The sequence below is a fragment of the Mustela nivalis genome (assembly GCF_964662115.1).
Source record: "Mustela nivalis genome assembly, chromosome: 2".
NCBI classification, from domain to species: Eukaryota; Metazoa; Chordata; class Mammalia; order Carnivora; family Mustelidae; genus Mustela; species Mustela nivalis.
The window spans coordinates 38,304,579-38,326,969 of NC_139021.1; the positions used below are offsets into that span (position 1 = coordinate 38,304,579).

Genomic DNA, 22,391 nt, shown 5'->3' on the forward strand with positions numbered 1-22,391 from the left:
TGAAATGAAACTCCTTTCTTTGAGTATTAGCACACCAGTATACACTCCACTGAAAAAGGATTCTTGACTGACATATGTATTATGTTTACATCTGTAAGAATGTGTATGTATATGCATGTGTATCTAAAACTTTATATATACACACAATTTTTCAACATTGAAAGGTATTTTTACCCACTAGAAAGAGTTTGATATTTCAATCTCTCGAATGATAATTTTACATCATGGACTAGTGTTTAAGAGTGTGGGTGCTGGACTTTGATTGTCCAGCTAAAATCATTAATTAGTTGTGTGACCTTGGGCAAGGTACTGAAGATTTTCATATAGCAATAACCTCATCTCTAAGATGGCAGCCATAACTGCATCTGCCCCATGAAGTGGTTGTGGGGATTAAGTAAATTAGAACATGGCACTGTATAAAGTACAAAATAAATGTGAACTTTCAGTAATATTACTGGTATATGCAAGGCCAGTGCTAGCAGCTTTGAGGGTTAAAAGAGACAGTCCTTACCCTTATATGGCTTACTGTCTAGTGGGGAACTCAAGCTATGGTCTTATATAAAGTTAAATATTCATACCTGAGACGAAAATCAACTGTTCAGTTCAGCTGCATGGACCAACCTCTTAAATATAGAAGCCGTAAGGGCTGGTGACCTGGACCAGAGGAATATCTTTATAGAAAATGTTAGACTTAGTCTCACATTTGTTTCCCTTCACCTGATGTTTATCTCTCTGACATGATGAAAACAGGCTCAAGGCACATTGTATAATATGCACCGTTTGCAGTGGCCCCACCTACGTCAATCTTGCAGTGGTTTAACCGTGGGCCGGGCAAGCAGTCCATGACGCAGCTGCTGATGCTGGATTAAGGGTCTTGACAACAGAGGCTGGTTGAGTGCTCTGAGAAGCAGGCCAGCACACCAATTTCTGTTTGCAAAGGAACAGTGACTACTTCAGCGGGTTTTTAATTATTTTTTTTTTCTGAGATTTACAGACAATTCCAGACTGTGGTTATCTAGTTTAAGAGGTCATTCTGTACAAGGACGAGCATGAAACTGCATGTCTAACTGCCAGATAAATATTACAGTTAACAACTTCTCTGTGAGATAAAAGACAGGACTGCTCTCTGTGGTCTGGGACGTTCTAGGAAGGCCTAGGGAAGAAGTGGTTATGAAAGGGCCTTCAACAAAAATTTAAGGTAATCTTTGGATTAATCCCCTTTCAATCAAATATTAATTCCCCTAATTTAATTTTTTATAAGGAGGAATGCATTTATTTATTTATTTATTTTTAATTTTAAGTAGGTCCCAAGCCCAATGTGGGGCCTGAGATCAAAAGTCATATGCTCTACCAACTGAGCCAACAAGGCACACCATCCCCTAACTTAATTTTTAAAATTTATCACTCTAGATTTTCCCCTACATCCTGTCCCTGACTGGTGCTCATTTTGAAAGATAATTCTGTGTCTAAGTTATGAGTTTAACAAGTTTTCATAGGTTCATTTGAGTATATAACCTTCACCTGTTAAATTGCTTCTGTGGGGAAAATAGGTATTCTGAATTTCAGACAATCAATTTACAAACCCAAAGTAGAGTTTTTTAAAACTCTACTTTGTTGGTTCTTTCACTCAGCAATTAAGGAGGAGTGCTTTTCATTAGTATCAGACACTGGTTGGCCCATATGAACAAAAGATACCTACTCTGACATTCTGGAGAGGAGATCCAGTTAAACAATACACAGAATTAAGAATTGGAAGGCAGTAAGTGCTAAGGGATAATGAAAAAGTAGCACAGGGTAAGAGAGATGAGATGGGTGGTAATTTTAAATAGGATGGTCATGTGAGGGTTACACTTAAGCAAAGTGTGAAGGGAGCCAGCCAAGATGACCAACCCCGAGTGGGGCTAGAGTATTTAGGGCAGAAGGAAGAGCCAGTGCAAAGGCCTGGAAGCAGGAGCTTACCTAGTGAGTCTGAAGAATAGCTAAGAGACCAGTATAGTTGGAAGAGACGGGGAGAGACTAGATGATGAGGTCAGAGAAGTAAGTGGCAGGAGGAAACTTGCTAGATCATAGAGAGCCTCGCAGGACTGTAGAAGTTTTGAGAAAGTCAGTGGTCACTTGCACTGGGCGGGCTTAAAGCTAGGCCTGCGGGTATCAAAATAGTTTCTCTTTTCCCCAGTGTCCTATACTTCAACTTTAAGGTAGATACAAATAAACTGAGATCTTGCTAAAATTCAAATTCTGGTTTGGTAGGTCTGGGGCAGGGCCTGAAATTCGCCCTTTTTAACAAGGTTCAAGGTGATGCCAGGCTGCTGGTCTATAGCCACACACTGACAAGTAAGAGTAAAGAGGTGCTGAGTTCCCAGGGCCTCTGGAACTTACCTCTCCATTAGCTGGGTACAAGGGCTTTCTTGTTCTTCGTGAGCCTGAAAGGACAACCTTAAGAGGTTTTTGTTCTTTCCTCTTGCTCATGGTCTCACCACTGGTCTCCCCATTTCAAAGTCCTATCACTTGGCTAGTAAGAGCATGGTCTAGAACTCCCTCCAGGAACAAGAGATAGGTTGTCTGGCTGTTTCCATGCAGGATCTAAGAAGTTTCTAGGGCCTCCTCGCTGCCACTGTGGAGGCTCTGACCACATTCCTATTTTACTCCAATTATAGAAGTTCTGACTTGTGGCTTTCACTCCTGGTCCTATATACTTTGAGTGAAAGACCAGCCCTGTAATCTAGGCTTGAGGCAGCTTAGAGGATGTGGGTTATGCTCCTAGGTAGAAGAGAGAATACCCTGCAAGGCTGGCCTTCTGCAGAGCAGGCCTGGGAGGACTATCTACTTGTGAATATAGAGCAAGGTCAAAAGCCAGATAGCCAGATGGATTTGAACTGTGCTTCTATTCCTTACTGTGTAATATCAGGAATACTCCTTGGGGTCCTGGAGCCACAGTTCTCTCATCCGGAAAGTAGGAACACCACCCCCACTACCCTCATTTATCGAGAGGATGCATATACAGCATGGAGTCAGGTGCCTGGTTCATATTGATGCTCACAAAATACTGGTTATTTTTATAATCACGGGTAACATCCCACCACCTATCAAATCGCTTTGTGACCTGGCCCGACGGTACCCACCTCTACATTCTCGGAGCTCAGGCACCGTGGCAAACCCCTCCGCAAAGGCTTTCAAAGAGAAAACAGAGGGGCCAACAACAGGTTCCTCGAGGCAAATGTCACTAGAGGTAATCAAGGAACGGAAGATGTTTAGTTTAGAAAGAAGATGATGGGGAGGGGGATGGGGATGGACGTGATGGCTGTCGTCATATTGTCTTGTGTGAGAGTGATCAGACGTGCTCTACGAGATCCAGCCAGCACGCTGCAACCCACCGGAAGCAACGAAAGGAAAGCACGCCCGCCTCCAACAGACACAGCGAGGTACCGTGCGATGGAGGAGGGGGTGTCTGGGAGGGTCGGCTCCTGCGCAGCTGCGGCCGCGGAGCCAATCGCCGCGCGCAGCCCGTCCTCGCGCGACGGTACAGTCGTACAGCCGTGACGTCGACGGTTGCCATGGAGAGGCCCGCTCGCTGGGGACCGCGAGCTGGCGCCAGGGGCGGCGGGGTCGGAGCGTGGCTTTGAAGCCGCTTCCGCTACCACCATGAGCGGCCGAAGTCGGGGTAGAAAGTCTTCCCGCGCCAAAAGCCGGGGCAAAGGCCGCGGCAAGGCCCGAGTCCGCGCTGCTCCTGCCGACGCCCCTCGCGACCCGGACCCGCCACAGTGCCAGAGGCTCGGGGAGGAAACCCAGGCGGCACAGGTGCAGGCTGGCGCGGGTTGGGGTGGCCTGGAAACCGCTGCGCCCGCGCCGTCCCGTCGGCCCGGGGAGGACGCTGCCTGCCGGCTCCCCCTGGACTGTGGCCTCGCGCTCCGGGCCCGAGCTGCGGGGGATCGCGGGCAGGCCGCGACTAGGTCCGGCCCAGGGAAGGCCACATCCCTCTCGGAGCGCCTAGCAACAGACACTGTCTTCGTGGGAACCGTGGGAAGCGTGGGAAGGCCTAAAAATGGCCCCCGCGTTGGAAATCGGCGTGGCCCTGCCGGGAAGAAGGCCCCAGAAACCTGTAGCACGGCGGGGAGGGGGCCGCAGGCCATAGCCGGTGGGAAGCTGAAGAAGGGGGCCACAGGCGAGAATGTCTCCGTCCCCGTGGTAGAGGAAAAGAAGGTGGAGAAGGATGCAGGGTCAGGGCCCCCGGCGACAGATGGCAGCATGGATACGCTGGAGACCGTCCAGCTGAAGCTGGAGACCATGAACGCCCAGGCAGACAGGGCCTACCTTCGGCTCTCGCGGAAGTTTGGGCAGTTGCGACTGCATCACTTAGAGCGCAGGAACCTCCTCATCCAGAATATCCCGGGCTTCTGGGGACAAGCTTTTCAGAACCACCCCCAGCTATCATCCTTTCTGAACAACCAAGACAAAGAGGTTCTCAGCTACCTGAACAGCTTGGAAGTGGAAGAGCTTGGCCTGGCCAGACTGGGCTACAAAATCAAGTTCTACTTTGGGCGCAACCCCTATTTCCAAAATAAGGTGCTCATCAAGGAATATGGGTGTGGGCCTTCGGGTCAGGTGGTGTCTCGTTCTACTCCAATCCAGTGGCTCCCAGGGCATGATCTCCAGTCCTTAAGCCAGGGGAACCCCGACAACAGCCGTAGCTTCTTTGGGTGGTTTTCAAACCACAGCTCCATTGAGTCTGACAAGATTGTGGAGATAATCAACGAAGAACTGTGGCCCAATCCCCTGCAGTACTACCTTATGAGTGAAGGGGCCCGTGCGGAAAAAGGAAAGGAAGGCAGGCAAGGTCCAGCAAGGCAGCCAGTGGAGACCCCAGAGCCTGGGGCAAACAAGTCCAACTGATCCCGCACTGGCCTCCCTACTACCTCCCATTGGACCTGTGCCTAGCTAACCACACGTGTTTGGCTGTCTGCCTTCTCTTCATATTGGCCTCTGCACTGTATTCCCTTTGGACTTCAGTTATAAGAATATGGTATCTATGATCATGTTCTTTAGCCTCCTTGTGGCCTTCTTGCTTTTTCACATTAGTGTTACATGTTAAATGATCTCAATCCTACTGTTTATATGTTCAGCGCACATGCTTCAAGTGTGTGCTGCCTTTGTCGACATTGCCTGGACCATGATCTTGGCTCTGGCCCTTCCTAGCTGTCTTTAACATGGACACTCGTGAGTCATCCTCCAAGAGGACCAGTGCATCCTCAAGCTCTGCTACTTCAAGGCCAGTGACTTGCTGAGCTTTGTGTTCATGCTGGCCCTGCGTGCCACCTAGGGCCAGTTTTTCTGTTGCCACTGCATAGTGAAGCTAGCGCACATGTTATTGGCCATCAGCCAAAACTAATTGTTCCAAAGCTCTGGGGTCACCAGCCTAGTTGCCATCACCTGCTGGATCTCTGACTTTGGCCAGGCGCCTCTGCTGCCCTGCTGGATATGCAGAATAGCACTTGACTGCTAGGCATGGATGAGGTTAAGGGTGAGAAGCACTATGCCACGTGTTCTATACCATCATGTGTCTCTTCCTGCCTCTGGGCCCTTCTACTGTTGAACATTCATCAAGGTCTATACCGTGCCCCGTCACTGTCAGGCCACTGAGACTTGTCTGCGTTGCTATTGGCCCCAGTTGACTTCCGGGTCAGCGAAGACCTCAAGAACTGCCTGTGGACCCAGGCCCCCTGCCAGTGCATGAGACACACACCTTCCAGGAACCCTGCTGCCTACCAGACCGATGGGCGGGTGTGTGGACGTGTGCTCACTGTCATCGTTCCGTGGCTCCAGGTGAGGGTGGGGAATGGACCCACATGTAACCTAGGTACCTTTGTCAACTCCACTTATCCCTTCCTAGCACAGGACCAGAGTGCTATAGCGGGGTTGCTGGGGAAGTGATATTTCTTATCTGTGGGCCTGCGTCTGCTTCATCTTACTCCTCTATACCTTACTTGCCCTTCCTTCATTCCCTCTCTTCCTTCTTTCCTCCCTTCCTCTCCTGTCCTTTTTTCCTCCACTTCTCCCTCCCTTTTTTGTCGCAATATTACCACAGCTCAGAAAGAGAAAACAACTGAGAAACCAGGGTTTTCTGCATACAGCTAGAGAGACAGGTGGGACTTGCTGTGCACACTCACGCACTGGGGAAACAGAGGGTAGAGGAAGCCAGAAGGCCAAGTTGGTCTGTGGTCAGACCTTGGCTCTGACTCCTGGGTTCACTGTATAATTCTCATGTTTAAAATTCTTTTCATGGCTACACATGTGTTAGAATTATAAGCCCTAAGGCAGCAGTGTTGTGGACTAGTGTTTACTCCTGTTCCAACTTTTTTTTTTTGGTGCCCCTTAAGACCCAGTTAGCTCATACAGTTTCCTCCTCTGTGGTAGCCTCTGGCCGTCTGGCCCTCATTCCCCAGCTTTCTACTCTCAGCAGTCCTTTGCTCTCTTTATTTCTACCTTTAAATACCCTTAGGATAGGCTTCCATCTTGGGGCATGGGGACAGGGTGGGCAGAATCCATTCTGGATCTCCAGGGCTCATTTCCAGTGAGTATAAAAGCTGAGCTGGGCCCTCTTTCTCCTTTGCATGCCTAAGGGTGGAGGGGTAGGACTGTAACTACACATTCCTTCCCCCAATCTCCTTTTCCTTATGGGAGACCTCGTTCTGAGCTCTGCAAGGGCTGGGGAGGCCTTGACTCAAAATTTGTAGAGAGAGATTGCCAGGTGGGGGACTTGGAGCAAAAACAGGGCAGGAATGAGCCTGGTGTGGAAGGGCCTGGAGATGCTGGTAGAAATGGCTTGGGAAGCCTCAGGGAAAGTATACCTCTCTCTCAGTGAGGGCAAGGACAGGAAGGGGCATTCCCCAGAGTAAGGAGGGGAGAATTAAGGGGTCATGGGTCAATACAGTGCCTGGGTGAGGGTTGCCCACGGTTTTGTTCAATCATTAGTTCATCATTAGTGGATTTTATAAATCACATAAACAAATCCAAAGCAGAATAATGTTACTTTGGATGCTTTCTCTTTTGTTCTAGGTGTGGCCTTGCATATGTGGAAGATTGATGCTATATGCTGCTTATTTTGCCATAAGTAAAATCTTACCACTTCCCCCATTTTTGCCTAATGGGACAATATAGCTGTATAGGTCTGCTTTTTTTTTTTTCTTTCTTACTTTCTTTCTTTTTTTTTTTTTTTTTTTTTTTACTTTTTGCTCTTTATTATGGACATTTTCAGACAAGCACAGAAATGGAGAGGATGGTACCTGGACCCTGTGTACCCGTCACCTAGCTACATCAATTATGATCAGCCTGGTATCTTCCTCTCTCCACCTGTATTGTTGATGGAAAATCCGACACTGTGCCAATTCAACCTTGACTACTTTGGGAGATCAGGACTCTCTTTTGGTGGTGATAGTGGTGGGCCGCACTATCATGATCACATCAGGTCTGCTTTTTGCTTTTTGCTCTGAATGTTAACTAATGAAGTTCCAGAAATGGGCCTTAGAAGTGAAAGTCTTCAGGATAAATAGGGAATCTCAAAAAGAGATGAAAAGATGCTCCCATTCCCCTGTATCCATGAAAGGAGAGAGAGAGAGAGATTGTTCTGTTGTAAATCTTTCAAAGACTGATAGAATAAGGTGCTTACCTGAGACCCTTCACCAGAATATCAGTCTTTTTTGCCTGAGAAAGATGGAGGCTTGTGTGACTGTTAGAAATATCATCAGCTTGTCCTGGTTTCATAATATAACTGGTCTTGGAAGTATAATTTGGAAATTGTTTCTGTGTTCTGTGAAAATACCTCCCAAAAGCAATCAGTTACTGGTTGTCTTGGTAATTTGACACCCTGGTAATAATGCAATTATTCCTTTGTTCCCAAACAGTATAAATAGTTGTAAGCTTGCATGCATTATGGAAAAATAAAAGCCTGTATCTCTGTTATATTTTTTATTTTAAAAAAAGAGTTGGAAGGTGGAGCTGAGGCTGCATAGTTGAGGGGATGTATACGTTGGCCTCAAAGAATGATTCGTAGGTCTAAGGCCCTGGTGTGACTAGCTACAGAACAATGATTCTCATGCCCTTAGCAGAAATTGAGACTCTGTGGTTCGTTCTGGGAGGAAGACAGGTCATTCTTGTTTTTAATGAGTTTTCCAGATGATTTTAGTGGAAATCCAGTGTTTCTCAAATTTTGAATTTTGAATTGTGTGAGGAATCCTGTGAAACTATGAATTCCTATTCAGTAGTCCAGGGTGGAACCTGAGATTCTACATTTCTAACAAAATTTCAGGTGATGCCAGTGCTGGTGGTTTGTGAACTGTACTTCAAGTAGCAGAGCAAGTGACATTCAAGTCCCATTCAGACTAGAGTAATAGTGCTCTGGTTGTACTTGAGAATGATCCGATAAGCTTAAATATATAGCCGGAGCTCTGCATAAATGCCAACTAAATCGGAATGTGGGAAGGGGTTGGTCCAGGTCTAGGTGTTTTAGAAACATCCCACATGATTCTGTTGTCTGGCCAGGGTTGAGAACTAGGGTCTCTGATGCTGTTCATAATGCATCTATAAAAAGGCTAATTCTATTCATCAGGGGAAGCAGCCACAGCAACAAAAGGCCACGAAAAGCTGCCCAGCAGAAAACAGTTGGAAAAAATTAGAAGTGGGTTGTTAAATGCCCCCCCCCCAATTGGTTTATGTGATAAAGGGCATGATTCAATAAATGTGCAGTGTTCAGAGCATAGTAGGTGTTCAAATATTAAACGATTGTATGAGTTTAAAACACAGTTTTAAAGGGTTTTAGTGGGTCAAATGCCTCAGGGCTAGTCTGGTAATTAAATTTGCAAAAAAGCAGGCCAGATTTGTTTCATGAGGGTATATGTAGGTATTTGTTTGTTGGGGCTGCCGTACTGAAGGAACCCCGATGGGGTGGCTTAAATAACAGAAATTGACTTGCTCCGTTTTGGAGTCTAGAAGTGTCGGATCAAATTGTGAGCAGGGTTAGTTTCCTCTAAAGGCCTCTCTCCCGGCTTGTAGGTGGTCCTCCTCTCTCTGTCTACACGCGGCCTTCCCTCTGTGTGAGCCTGGGAGCGGTGGGCTGAGGTGGAGATGGTGTGTGACTGGTCTGCAGAGCTAGATTGTTTACTTGGGAGCGCAGGCCTAGTGCAGCTGCATCTTTGAAGGGCAGTGGGAGGAATCAGGATTTTTATGCAGAATCTCCCAATTTTGAATGCTTTCAACTAAAAAAAAACAAATTTTTTTAAATACCCATTAGTGATATGTGGAGTGTGAAAGGGTCTGGAGAGCCGCCTCTATCTGATGCTCCAGCATCTTGGGATTCATGCAGAGGCCTCTGGGGTTATACGTTAGAAGGGACTCTCTGCCCAATTCAGCTCACACACTCGCGTCTTCAGAGGTGCAAAGCCTTCACTCCCTGGCCCCCCTTTCATGCCCCTCTCTTTGGTTCTTTGGAGATCTTCTCTGATCTGGGGTTCACTACCTCCCCATGGGCTCATTCATTCATTGCCTCCTGTATGTGCCATTCTCAGTTGTAGACATGAACTATGTTCATAGCTATGAACAAATAGCACTTTGAATTCTGCCCCCCTTCTAGGTTTCAATCTCTCAGATTTTGCCTGGAATTGTCAGTCAATCTCTTTTTTTCCCTTTTCCTGCATAGGGCTGCTGAGTGTTTTAGGTCCATATGGGAACTAAAGGAAGCCTCTTGCTATCTGACTTCTAAGAATTCACAGGGCAGTTAGGTTTTTAATAACCCGGAAAGTGAGGGCATTTTGCAGTAATTCTTGTTAGACTGAGTCCCTCACCTTTTCCTCAACTTTGAGTTTTATTACAAAAGGCCGGTTTCTGGTTTCTAAACTTGTTACTGGGTGGGCTTTTTTGGGAGTTATGAGGAGTTTGTTTATGCCGTGGGTGAGGGAGGAGACAAAACTAGTCTTACTACTCATAGCTTATGGCAAGTTTTTATCAGCTTCGGACTGTCTCTCCTTACACTTTGGGCTTCCTGCCTCTGGTCTACACCAGTTTGCAACAAGGCAGGGAGGCACACTGGTAAGGGGTGGCCTCACCTAGGGAGGAAACTTTGCCCTCATTTGTCCCTTTGAAAATTGTGGAAACTCCTCCTGCCTTCTCACCCCTTGAGATCTGGGCCTTTGTGAACCACTGTTACTGATGGGTGGCTCATACCCCTCAGGGGTTGGGGCAGCAAAAAAACCAAAAATAAAAATAAACAAATGAAAAAAAAAGAGAGAGAGAGAGAGAAAATCCAGGCTATTAAGTCTATGGCTTTTATCTATCTTTGTCCTTAGCATCTCCATTTCTGCTTTTGGAATCTTCTGCAGCCATATTTCACCATTCGGGGTCCCAACTCACTTCTGCTGATTCATTTTCACCCGAAACTCTGACTTTGTGCTTGTGGACCCCAGATCCACATTCTCTGGTCGGGTGTTCGGTTACATACTCTACAAGGCTCCAACCTTGAATTCCTTCTCTCCCTGCCTCCTGTCAACCTGGTTCTCAGCTGAGCCTTGAGAAATAAGACAAAATAGCCCCCATCGGTGTGACACTTGATGTAGTCTCTTACATTATCTCAATTGTAACAACTATCTGGTAAGATGGCTCAAAGAGCTTAAATGACTTGACCAAAACCACTGAAGTAGTAGTAAGTAGTAGAGCCAGAACCCAAACTCAGGTCTGCCAAATCCAGACTTCATCCATACTTGGAATGGTAAACAGGTGGCCCAAGCAGATAGATACCTGGTACTACGAATCTAGGCACTTCTTACCACAGAACCTGTAATTAAGCCTTCGCATAGTGCATCAGAACCCTCAGCGCAGCACTCTGGTCAGTCCCAGCCAGTTGCAGTTGGCACGTAGGTGTGAACCTTCTTGACCATCCAAACGAGAGCCCGCCCGCAGAGCTCAGTTAGCAGCAGGGCTGGCTGAGGTTGGGTGACCCAGAACAGCGGCTGAGGCTTCCTTTAACTGCTTTGTTCTACGGTTAGGCTCGGCTTAAAGTTTCAGTACCTGAAGATGAATGATTTGGAAAAAAGGAGATAATTTTTCTCCCGTAACAAGAAGTCTGGTGTAACAAGAAGTTACAGGCTTGCTTCAGTGGCTCTGTGATATGAGGGCTCTGGTCCATTCCGGCTCTTCCTCTTCTCTTGGCTGTCTTCTTATGATTCCCCAGCCTCACTTAAAGGTGGGCAGGGAGGAGGAGAGGGAGATCTTCTCACATGTCTCTGTCCTTTTCAGGGATGAAAATCTTTGCCAGTAGTCCCTGCTGGATCTCAGGAGACATGAGTTAGGTTCCTTGGGCCAGGAATGGGTCACAGTCTCACACTCTATTTCAGGGAAGCATAGTGCTGCCATCAGAGAATAAGGAGAGCTCAAGTGGTTGGCACGGATGGGAGATGTTAGTCACCTGTAGGCTCATCCTTTCTGGAGCTGTGTGGCTATGCCGCTGACACGCATATCACCTAATAGTTGGAAGCACCGTGTATGCACGCTGTCCCTGCCCCAGCTCCCCGGACACCTCTTCTGACAAGAAGGCTCTACCAGTGCTTGGTGTTCCATGTCTCATCTCCTCCATTACACGGTAAGTGCTCCTCCTGCCACGCAATGCCTTTCTGGTTTTCCTGTCTCCCATAGCGTCTCACTCAGGGTTCACTCAACATCTGATGCCTGTGGTCGATAAATGCTTACTGCAAATGCAGTAAGTCAGTAATCTTTCTAAAATGTAAATTTGATTATGTCAGTCACCTGTTCAAAACCTTCAGGAGTAAGGTTCAAAATCCTAAGAAGAATATTTTCTACTTCAAACTTTTTTATTATGAAGAATTTCAGTATACATAAAAATTGACAAACCACAATGATTACTTTTTAAGTATACTTTTTAAGTTCAATGATTTTTAACCTTGTGCCATATTTTTTGTCTCTCTCTCTCTATATATATATCTATGTTTTAGTGAACAATTTGAAAATATCTTGCTTGACCCTTCAACCCTAAATACTCAGCATCCATCTCATAAAGATTTTCTCCTGTGTAAACCTAAGACTATTATCACACTGCAGAACACAGTTCCTAAATGCCACCTAGTATCCAGTCCATATTTAGATTTCTCCACTGTTCCCAAGATTATCTTACAGTAATGTTCAGGCATTTTTCTAGTGATCTCTTCAATCTTTTTTGAACAAAATCCCCTCACTTTTGTCCCCCTCATAACATCGACTTTCTGAAGAAGTTGGGTTAGTTGTCTTAGAGGATATCCCCAATTCCAGATTTTTCTGACTTTATCTTCCTGGTGTCAGTTAACTTTTTCCTCTGTCTCCCGTATTTCTTGTAAGCCGAGGATGCAGATGGAATGCCTTTGGCGAGAGTACACAGATGACGCAGGTACTTCACAGTGCATCACTCTGGAAGGCGAAGTGACAGCTGGTCCCACTGTCATGCTGTTTGTTTGCTCTCTTGGTTAAGATGGTGATCACCATTTTTCTCTCTCCCAGTTTAGCAGGAAATCTCGGAAATTACTGTAAGGATACTGTTGCCTTAAACTTTCATCCCAAGGTTTTAACAGCCATTGATGACATTTGCCCAAACCCGTTATTTCACTATGGGTTGTGAAGTAGTGACTTTCTAATCTTGGCATTTCCTTTACATGTGTTATCTTGTATTTTTCTGTAAGGAAGACTTTATTCTCATCATCTAGCAATGAACTCTACTTCCTTCTGAAAGGCAGTGTAAATGCTTCGTTTATTCCTTTTATTATCTATTTTCAGAATCAGAAGTTGGTGTAAAATTGTCTCTAATGGTTTCAAATAAGGGCATGTTTTTCTTTTCTCTTTACTTTCACTGTGGACTTCTGGGGTTTTATTTATTTAATGTCTTATGATCAATGACAGCCATTTTTTCTTTTGGATACTCAACTGACCTGCATTTTGCCACTAACTTTTTTACCAGACTCCTTTGTCCTTGTCCCTGATTTTCTCCCATTGCACCCCTGTGCTGTGAGGCAGCCAGTGTGAATCAGTGTGAATCATTTCTGGGTTTCTGGATGCCCACTGTGCTCTTTGACACACTGAATTGTTTGCACAAGTTGTTAGTGTAGGAAGAAAGACCTTGCAGCCCTTCTCAAATATGGCTCAGATATTCTTGTACTGGGTTGTAACTTTTAATCTGAGTTATTCCTTCCTTTTTCTTAATGTCCACACAATATTCTGTCCACACTTCAATTTACGATCTCTAATGCAGTGACTTGCTATTGTCTGTTTATCAGAGACTGTGAGATCCTTGAGACCACAGAGTAATAAAGACAAGTAGTATGTCTTAGTCATTTTTGTATTCTTACAGTTCAGGGACTTATACATAGTAGGTGCTCATTAACCAGTTGAATGAGTGAGCAAATGAATGGTCCTTAAAGATTCCTTAAGGCATCAGTGGCAAACTACAGAGAGGCTAGAAGTGCCCAGAAGCAGAGGTTGGGAATAATTTCAGGTGAAGGGAAGCATGAACCAAATACAAATGGGTTAAAGGGTGGTGGGGGGGGCGGACTATCACCGGTACAAAGCCTCAGGCAAGAATCTTAGTGGTACCGAATTACTCTGGCAGCATATTGGAAAGCAAGCAGGAAAATGGAAGTGAGCAGGGAAGCAAAAGAATTATGTTGGAAATATACCACATGTGGTGGGCTTTAGTGATGTCCCACACATGATGCTCATCAGAAGCAAGAAAAGGCGAAGCTGATTTGATTCTGCCAGTGACTTTTTTCTCACAAAAATTTTTTTGACAGAGCGAGAGTGCACAGACAGTAGGAGCAGGATAAAGCAGGTTCCCTGCTGAGCAGGAAGCCCGATGAGGGGCTCGATCCCTGGACTCTGAGATCATGACATGAGTTGAAGACAGAGGCCTAACCCACTGAGCCACCCAGGCTCAGTTAAGAAACTTGCTCAGGTTTTCTCAGCCAGAATTCTTTGGCTCCCTTTCTTACTCTTTATATATGGATATATACACATAGTGTGGGCTCTCCTAAGAGGTCCCATGAATTTAAAGGACTTCAAAAGATTAGGTTAGAACAAAGACAATCACTAAAAGAGTGATAACACTGAAAAGCAAGCTGGACAAGTTAAACTGGCAAAATGGAACCCAGTAGAGGATCTAGCAGAGCGTTAGCTTGAGCTTCAGTAGGAGATAGCCTCAAGTCCCGGACTGTTGGGAAAATGTGGGCATCAAAGCCCACTGCTGCTTTGCCTGGTGGAGTAGCACCAGACACTTCATGAGAAAATCCAGAACACTTAGGGGGAGAAAGGTACAAGACAAGGCCTTTGAAACCTCATAACATTCTAGAGATCGTGATCACAGAGCAGACCCTTCCTCAGGAAGTGAGGTTGTAGGGCCTTGCTGTGTCATGGAGAGAGCTCTTCAGTTCTGTCCTGAGAACCCGTCTTTCCATCAGTGCCACCATTGGCTTATGGAGCATTTATTCATGCAGTTAGCATTGATGTGAAGAACACTGTGCTCCTACACATCCCCCCCCCCCCGGCCCCGTCATTCTCAGCAAGAGGTCTTCTCTGACTCCTTGATAAAATTCCCACCCCTACTGTTAACTCTATTCATCCTCACAGTTCCCTCGTCCTTCATGGGATTTGTCACAATTGGTGACTATGGTTGTGTCTTTGAGATTGTTTCTTCCTCTCTACTAAATAAACCCTTAAGGATCTTTGTTCATTCTTGAATCCCAGGTACGTACACATGGACAAAGACTTTGATTTGGTGGAAGTATTGGTCTTATGAGCCATGGCCCATTAAGATGGCAGATTGGATGGACCATATCTTGGAGTTGTCCCATGGCAGAAGCTGTCTCTTCCTAACTGTGCATTGAGACTTGGAGAATCCATTTTGTAGAGCACATACCACATGCTGGGCACAGTGGTAGGCACATTTAAACACATCACCACAACAGTTCTATTATTATCCTCATTTTCCAGATGAGATCAAAGAGCCCAAGAGACTTTAGATAACTTGTTTAATGTTATGTCAGTTGTAATTCTTGGGGCTGGGAGGGGAGCGCCTTGGCTACTGTTCTGTCCTACCTCTCAGGCTGGGACTTGCAGTGTGATTTGGCGAGTTGGACAAACATGGTCTCCTGTCTTCAGAAGAGGGAGGAGGGTGCGTGACTCAAGATAGACTTCAAGCTCTTCAGGGAGTAGTTATCACTGTCCAGGGAGTGGAAATGTGTGTGTGTGTGGGGGGGGCACATCTGCGTGTGTGCCCAGGGAGGGTGTAAGAGTGGCCAACAAGGCAGCTTTGGAATAAGCCCACAGAGCGGTAGTCTGCATGCTGCTTGTCCATGGGCCCACAGTGCCCAGAGGCTGCCAGGGCTCGTGTGCTTGCTCGGATCACTGCCCACTCAGCAGAGGAGTCAGCATTTTAAAGACTCCTAGCTGTGGTTAGCTTGTGGGAAACAGACTCTCTCGGCTTGAAGCAGCTCAGAAGGAGTAGGCCTCTATTAAGGCCCTGAGCAGATGGTGAGGCGGGGAGGCTGAGTCACAGGAGGCAGCAGGCGCAACAAAAGGCCATCGCAACTACTAACGGAGGGGATTTGTTTGTGTAGAGGCAACACAGGCCTGCAGGTCATAAGCTGTTCTTTGAGTTTCAGCCTCCCACACAGACAGCTGTCTCTATCTCTGCTCTTGTCTCCAGCTAGGAAAGATGGTGACAAGTCATTCTTTCTTGACATTCCACAGGGGTGTTTCCCTATTCCCGAAAAGCTCACTGACCCTTCTGCTCCACATAGGGACCGTGGGGAGGGAAAGAAAGCAAGGCAGCTAACACTTACTGAGCACCTCCTACATGCTCAACTGTGACACATGGAACATTTTCACCATCTTTTGTTTTTTTTTTTTCTTTTTACAGTAATGAGCTTATGAAGTGTCCATTTTTATCTACATTTTAATGTTAATAATACTGACCCTCTGAAAGTTAAGAAACTTGCTCAGGTTTTCTCAGCCAGAATTCTTTGGCTCCAGAACTTCTGTCCTTTCCATTTGGTCATAGTTCTCCCTCCCAGAAGAAGGCGGCAGACATGGTTGCTTTGAGCTGCAAGTAACAAAAACCTAATGGAGACCTAGAGTGTAGGGGCAGTTACTGTTGCCGTAATAAAGAATTTGGAAGCAGGGGGTCCCATGGTTAGTTTAGCTGTTCAGTTATTTTATCAAGTCCCAAGACTCACTCTGTCTTTCCAGTCCTTCTCTTCTAACATCTTGGCATACACTCGGCAAGGACTTTTTGTCCTCAAACTTGTCTCATGGTCTCAGTTCCAGCTGCTTCAGTTCCAGACATCATATTCTCAGAGACAGTGTCCAAAATAGGGAAGTAGCAAAACCGGAAAAGAGGAGCTTCTCTAGTACAACACTCTCTTTTGACCAGGGAAGAAAATATTTCCTGAAGTCTCTAGTGCACTTTCCCTTACATCTCATTGACCAGACATGAGGGGTGTGTGTGTGTGTGTGTGTGTGTGTGTGTGTGTGTGTGTGTGTATTCCCACTTAGACCAGTTCCTGGCAAAGGGGGACATTACTGCCATGACTTACTCAGATTAACCATAACCAGGACTAGTTCCTCCACTTTGCCTGCAAGGAAGAAGGGAACTTGGCTGTGGGGTAGGCACTTGCCCCATGGTAGTAAGGCCAAGGGCTCCTCAGGCTCCATGACTGCCATAGCCAGGACAAAACAGGAGAACTGAAGACATTTACTGAGTATTCGCAGGTTTAGAACAGCAGGCCTGTTTTGTTCCCTTTCTGATCTCAGGTGTTAGTTAGACACCGTGGTGGGTTGAAAGAATGATAGGATATAGGCTTGCACGTACTTTATAATCTAACTGGGGGAGAAGTGAAATAACAACAAACAATTAAATAAAAGCATGAACCGAAAGCTTCACAAAAGCCAGCATAGGATCAAATGGTCTCTGGGTCAGAGGGCAATTCAGCAGATTCTTCTCGAAAGTGTTTTGTGAGTTTCTTTGTTATACTCATAACTGGATGGAAGCATTGTAAACACTTTTCAGCCAGTGGGATTTATTAGTATATCCTCTGCTGGTTTCTGTTGTTTCCTTCCAAAGAAAATGCCTACATTTTTCAATGATTTGAGGATATTCTGGGCCAAGGAAATTATTTTTAGATGTTGAATACGATATTGCTGGCCACCCAGAAAAAATATTTGGTGCTTCAGCAAGAGATGTGTACCAGTCATAAACTTATGTACGAATTCTGGTAGCTTCACTGTGTAAGGTTGACATTTTATGATTTTTTTTTTCCTTTTGTGGAGGGTTCCCCGTGGAACTAAGGAGTATTCAAATTAAGCATGAACATTCATTTCAACTGTTACATTAGAGGCATTTGAATAATGCTTAACAAAATGCCACAACAGCCAAAACTTTAATCTGGTCTCTGATTAAAGGCAATCTTCTCAATCTGGCCTCAGTTCCTAGAGTAATCCTTTGAACAGATTAGACACAAACACATACTTTGCTGATAATTGTGTGCTGATTCTATAATAAATTGGTTGGGGGTAGTTACCAGTTGAAACTCCAAACTCCTAACTCCAAATGGTGACTCAGAATGTGGACCCTCATTCCTCTAGAGTTCCAGCTGAGTGACTTTCCCCACAGGCACTTTGCTAAGATCACCATTTGGGAACCGCCCCCTAGCCTCCCACCCTTTTTATTTTTGGGCTTTTGTTATATGATCTCAGAGAAGCGTACCTTAATTTTTCCAGCCTCTTCTCGATTGGGGACTGGAATCACGTCCAGTAGTCATTTTGTAGGCTCCCTTTTCAGGGACTGTTCTAGTAAGAATGGGCTCTACGCGCTTTGCTACCTCACTCCACCCTGTTGCAGATCTTAAATGCTCCTCTGCCCTAGTTGAGCTAAAGCCATAGTGATCCACGCCAGTCTAAAGAGTGCCAAACAGCCTCATCTATGCGTTGTTGTCTGAGTACTCCAGTAGCTTCTGGGCCAGTGAGCAATTGGGGAAAGTGTTGTAGCTTTCTTGGCTAAAGAAAAAGGGTAAGACTCAGATTGCAGAATGTGCTTATCTTATGGCTGCCTTCCGGGCTACAGTGGAAGGTCTTCGAAACCAAAACTGGAACTTCAGCGGACCCAAGAAAGAGCAGTAGGTATGCGCTGAGGTCTAAGCAAGGCTGACTAGAGTCACTGGCTTTGGGTACTTGGCGATGACATCATATGTTCCAGAATGGTTAATCGCTAAATGTTTACCAAAGTAAGGTTGGAGGCCTACAGAGTTGTGGGAAAGATGTGTAATGGGAGGTTGTAGAGTACAGTAGTTAAGACTTGGAATCAGGCATGTCCGGGTTCATATCCAAACTCTGATAGTTACTAATTAGTATGTGCCACTTTGGTAGGTACTTAGCTTCTCTAAGCTCCATTTGTTCTTGTTTTTTAATCTGTAAAATAGAGACAAAAGTTCTGAGTTAGATGGAATTCAAAACACAAGACTGAAAAGAATTAAAGAAATTGTTTTAGTATGTACAACTGAAAAGTCCGCAGGCAATCTGGGCTTCAGATATAGCTTGATCCAGGGACTCAAACGATCTCTTTTTTCAGCTTTCAACTTTTCTTTCTTCTGTATTAACCTCATTCTCAGGCAGGTTTTTCCCCTCCTAGTGGCAAGCTGGCTGTTTGATGCTCTAGACCCACAAATATTACCCTTTCAGCAACTTTAATGAAGAAAAAGGTATTTCTCCCCTTCTAGTTCTCCCCTTCTCTGCCTAAAAAAAAAAAAAAAAAAAAAAGTCCTGCGATTGCCTCTTTCGGTTCATTGGTCATTATGTACACTTGAACCACTTGCCAAGCAGTGGGTTACTGCCCAGCCCTAGAGCCCGGAATGGGATCAGTCCCACCCAAGCTCTGAGGACTGACCATAGAGAAAGGATGAGTTTTTTTCCCAGATGAAAATAGTGGTACCAGTACCAGAGAAAGGGGGATGGATGCTGGGCAGGCAAAGCCAGCAGATGCCCACAGAATGGCAGTTCATTCCCCAGTCATCCTCATTAAAAAGAAAGTGGGAAGGGCAGGAACAAAAAAACTTATTACGAAGATCAAGTGCCAGCAACTCCTTATCTTGTCTGTCTTCACAGTTTGACAGTCTTTACACTATAGAAATTTGGTCACAGCTTGAATGTGACCTATAACCCACATTGCTTTAAGCTCTCAAGGCAGTAAGCCTTGTTGTTGTTATTATTATTCTCTCAAGGTTTTGGTATTTTTCTTCTGTATTCTAGGGTGTGTCTCTTGCCTGCAGATAATCCAGACAGTGATTGCTGACGTGGGCACATGAGGCTGGGAAGAGCAGGGCCCGCAGCTACTCCTGACATACAAAGAGGGCTCCTTCAGGGGGCAGAGGTGTGGGGCCTTTCACCTGGGGCTGCTGGGAGCCACATGAGACTGGCTAGTCCCTCAGAGAATCCAGGGAGGGGATTCTGGGATTTCCTGGGAGCCACGTGACTTTCCATGTTCCTCAGAGAGGTTTGGGAGATTTTACTCCTCCTTTCCTGGGCCAGGGGCCTGCCCTCATTCCTCCTCTTGGTTCCCATTCCAGGGCTTACATTTCTGTAAATCCCTCTTCTCTACACAGCGGTGTGTTCCTCTGTGGATGAGTCACACGAGTCACCCCTTGTGAGTGGGGTGGCAGAGGGACACACAGGCGGGTGAGTGTCTTCCAACACTGGATGGTGTCTGTTAACGGATGCATGTTGGACGGCCACACGGATGAAGTCCCTGAGGCTCTGGGAGACGGCAGGATTTACCTTAGGACAAAGAGCCCAACAGAATTGGAAGGAACTTATGACAACATGGGGAAGATTGTTCCCGTGAAATGTTGCACAGAAACTTATTACAAGGATATCAGTTGGAGAAAGAGGTGAGCTCTATTTGGTGATGGTAGTGGGTTCTGTGTCCTTCCTTCTAGGCTGGGCTGTGGTGAGTAAGGAGGCCCGTGAGAGAACTAAGACAATTTTAGATGAATTGCTCAAAATATGAGACTAAGAGAAAAGGAGGCAGGACATAGAAGGGGCAGGAGCTAATTAGGTTGTGGTAGGTGAGCGTCTAGATAATTTCACCCTGGAGTCCCAAGTTGCTGGGCCTGGGAGCCAAGCAGGGAAAACACTTCCTCCTTTAGCAATTAGGCGGAATGTGGGGGGGGGGGGGAATGCTTCTTAGCCTTGGGCCAGAGTGAGAAGCAGGAAGCAAGGAAGCTTTGCTCTGAGGATGACGGTTTGGGGTAGAGGAAGCAGAGACCACCCAGGAGGGCAGCCTTTCCTGTCCCTAGGCGGGAGACCCAGGAGACTGCATAGAATCAGACCTTCGAACACCTCTGTTTCCTTCATCTGTGCTCCAGCTTCGCGCTGTACTGGAGCCAGCTGTGTGAGGACAGGCGTGGGAGGGTAGGTGATGAAGTGACAGAGACGATGCAGGGCCAGAGGGGAAAGCCCAGACCTCAGGACTGAGGTCTTCAGCAGAGAAATCTCTTCTTCCTCATGCTGGGGAGGTGGTTGCTAGGCATGGACTGGAGACCCGAATTACAGGATGACCCCCGGAAGTCCTTTTAGCCCTCTGGGGGATGTTCAGCCTGCTTCTGGGCTCAGGCGAGGTTTGGGCCCTGTTTTCCTGCCCTGCAGGAGGACCACTCTGAGGTCATCCCCCGCCCTCCATCCCTGCCCCTACACACACTTCTAAATCCTGGAGCACCCCAGGCTCCGGCCCAACCTAAAGAAACTATTTGTTCTCTTGAGCTTTATTCTGATTCCATAGCACAGAAGGAAAAAAAGTCCAAAACAAAAAGTAAAACCATTTTAAACAACTGGTGGTTTTGTTTTGGTTATTTTTGGAAGGGTTTATGTTGGGGGGGAAGGTGTGGAGGGGGGACTTCTTCATCCCTGCAAAATCTAAATCAATGAAAATTTAAAACAGGCTCCCAAGAGGACACTGAAAAATCTCAACCCAGGATAAACTGAAAGCTACATTTTCATCCCCCAAAATGAGGGCTTTCTGATGGAGCTGTTGGCAGCTCCGCTCCACAGCCTGGCCCTAGGCTGCAACATTGTTTATTTGAAGATGAGGACGCAGCTGGGGTGGCCCCTCTTGGGGGCTGCGGTCCCCACAGCACAGAGCCCTCCCTGTCTCCTGCTAGTGAGGCCCGCCCTCCCACAGAGCCCTTGCTCTGGGCCCCACTGCTGCGGGGCTCTCGCTGCACATCAGTCCTGGGCATCTGCCATCATCTCCCTTTGCCTTTGAAGGAAGGTGCTGCTGCTTTCCTCCTGCCTCTCTTCAGGAGGGAGGGCCGGGAGGACCAGGGGATTCTTTCTGCCTGCACAGGAGGGGGTACGGCTGTGGGCAGGAAAGGGAGGAAGCCCACTGGAGGCTGCAATGAAAGGTGAAGCCACAGGAGGCGCCCTGGGACCTGTCTGCTGCACCCCATGCCTCTTAACCGCGTGGTGGTGGTCTGCAGGCTGACAGCTCAGCTCCTCGATGGTGCTAGGGTCTGGAGAGAAAACCATGCTTGGCTGTGAGAATGGCAGAGCATGGGTGGGCCCCGGGCAGGGTGCTTGTGGTGAGTGGGGAAAGGGACAGGGGTAGTCGGAGTACTGCCTGGGAGCACTGGCCTTGCAACAAGACAGAAGTGGATTTGAGTCTTGGCGCCAAGACTTACTGGCTCTGCGACAGCAGCTTGAGTTCTCGGAGACCAATTTCTTGATTTTTAGTACAGTGATAATCATGTTTCCTGTAGATAAAGGCGCAGGACCCCTCTTGCCCCACCCCACTCCATCACCCACAATGTCAATTTGAAACTGATGCCTTAGACTCAGACCATAAACCATGGTTTATGAAAACCCCAGTCCCTCTCCAGAGTGGGCTTATGTTCTGTGGACTCCTTGGCTCCAGCTTCCAATTGGCATCACAGCCCACACTCAGAACTCAGGGGGCTTTCAGCTCTATAAAATCCACACTAAGCGAGCACTTTGTAAGTTTGGTATAACTTACATGCGATCTGGGACACTGAACAAGCAGCTTCTTGTCTTTTTTCTAGTTCCTTCTCCTCATACCTCTTCACTCTTGTCCTCCAAGATTGCTCAGCGTTCGAAAGTTTTCTCCCTCTATTTGCAGATTTGTCTGCTCCACTCCCTGCTCCCCCTATTGCAAACCCAAACGTTTTTTAAAAAAGATTTTATTTATTTATTTGACAGAGAGAAATCACAATTAGGCAGAGAGGCAGGCAGAGAGAGAGGGAAAAGCAGGCTCCTTGCCAAGCAGAGAGCCCGATGCAGGGCTGGATTCCAGGACCCCAGGACTCTGA

General features: G+C 46.6%; 1 protein-coding gene and 1 long non-coding RNA gene across 7 annotated transcripts in view; one reads left to right on the top strand and one right to left on the bottom strand.

The window, feature by feature from the left end:
- LOC309859409 overlaps positions 1 to 3,385 on the bottom strand; it is a 34,258-nt gene extending 30,873 nt beyond the window's left edge. For 2 of the 4 annotated variants that reach the window (XR_014308671.1, XR_014308672.1), the window contains exon 1: positions 3,123 to 3,165. This is a non-coding gene — a long non-coding RNA (uncharacterized lncRNA). Of the gene's footprint in view, positions 1 to 2,379; positions 2,424 to 3,122 lie in introns of all 4 variants that reach the window. The other 2 variants (XR_014308670.1, XR_014308673.1) reach the window with 2 other exon arrangements.
- Positions 3,386 to 3,527: 142 nt separating this feature from the next.
- Positions 3,528 to 20,900, top strand: TSPYL5 (TSPY like 5). Of its 3 annotated transcripts, none has more exons than XM_082720059.1 (3): positions 3,528 to 5,820; positions 11,379 to 11,623; positions 19,321 to 20,900. In XM_082720059.1, the coding sequence occupies exon 1, from the start codon at positions 3,643 to 3,645 to the stop codon at positions 4,888 to 4,890; it is 1,248 nt and encodes a 415-aa protein (XP_082576185.1). In that variant the 5' UTR covers positions 3,528 to 3,642; the 3' UTR covers positions 4,891 to 5,820; positions 11,379 to 11,623; positions 19,321 to 20,900. The 3 variants fall into 3 exon arrangements, with proteins under 3 accessions (XP_082576185.1, XP_082576184.1, XP_082576186.1); XM_082720060.1 differs by having other exon boundaries at positions 3,547 to 5,820; positions 11,379 to 19,441; positions 19,638 to 20,900; XM_082720058.1 differs by lacking the exons at positions 11,379 to 11,623; positions 19,321 to 20,900 and adding an exon at positions 7,054 to 7,956 and having other exon boundaries at positions 3,534 to 5,820.
- The last annotated feature ends 1,491 nt before the right edge of the window (positions 20,901 to 22,391 follow it).

Excerpts from the sequence above, each read along its gene's own strand:
- TSPYL5 (XM_082720059.1), top strand. The coding sequence starts at position 3,643 with ATGAGCGGCCGAAGTCGGGGTAGAAAGTCTTCCCGCGCCAAAAGCCGG.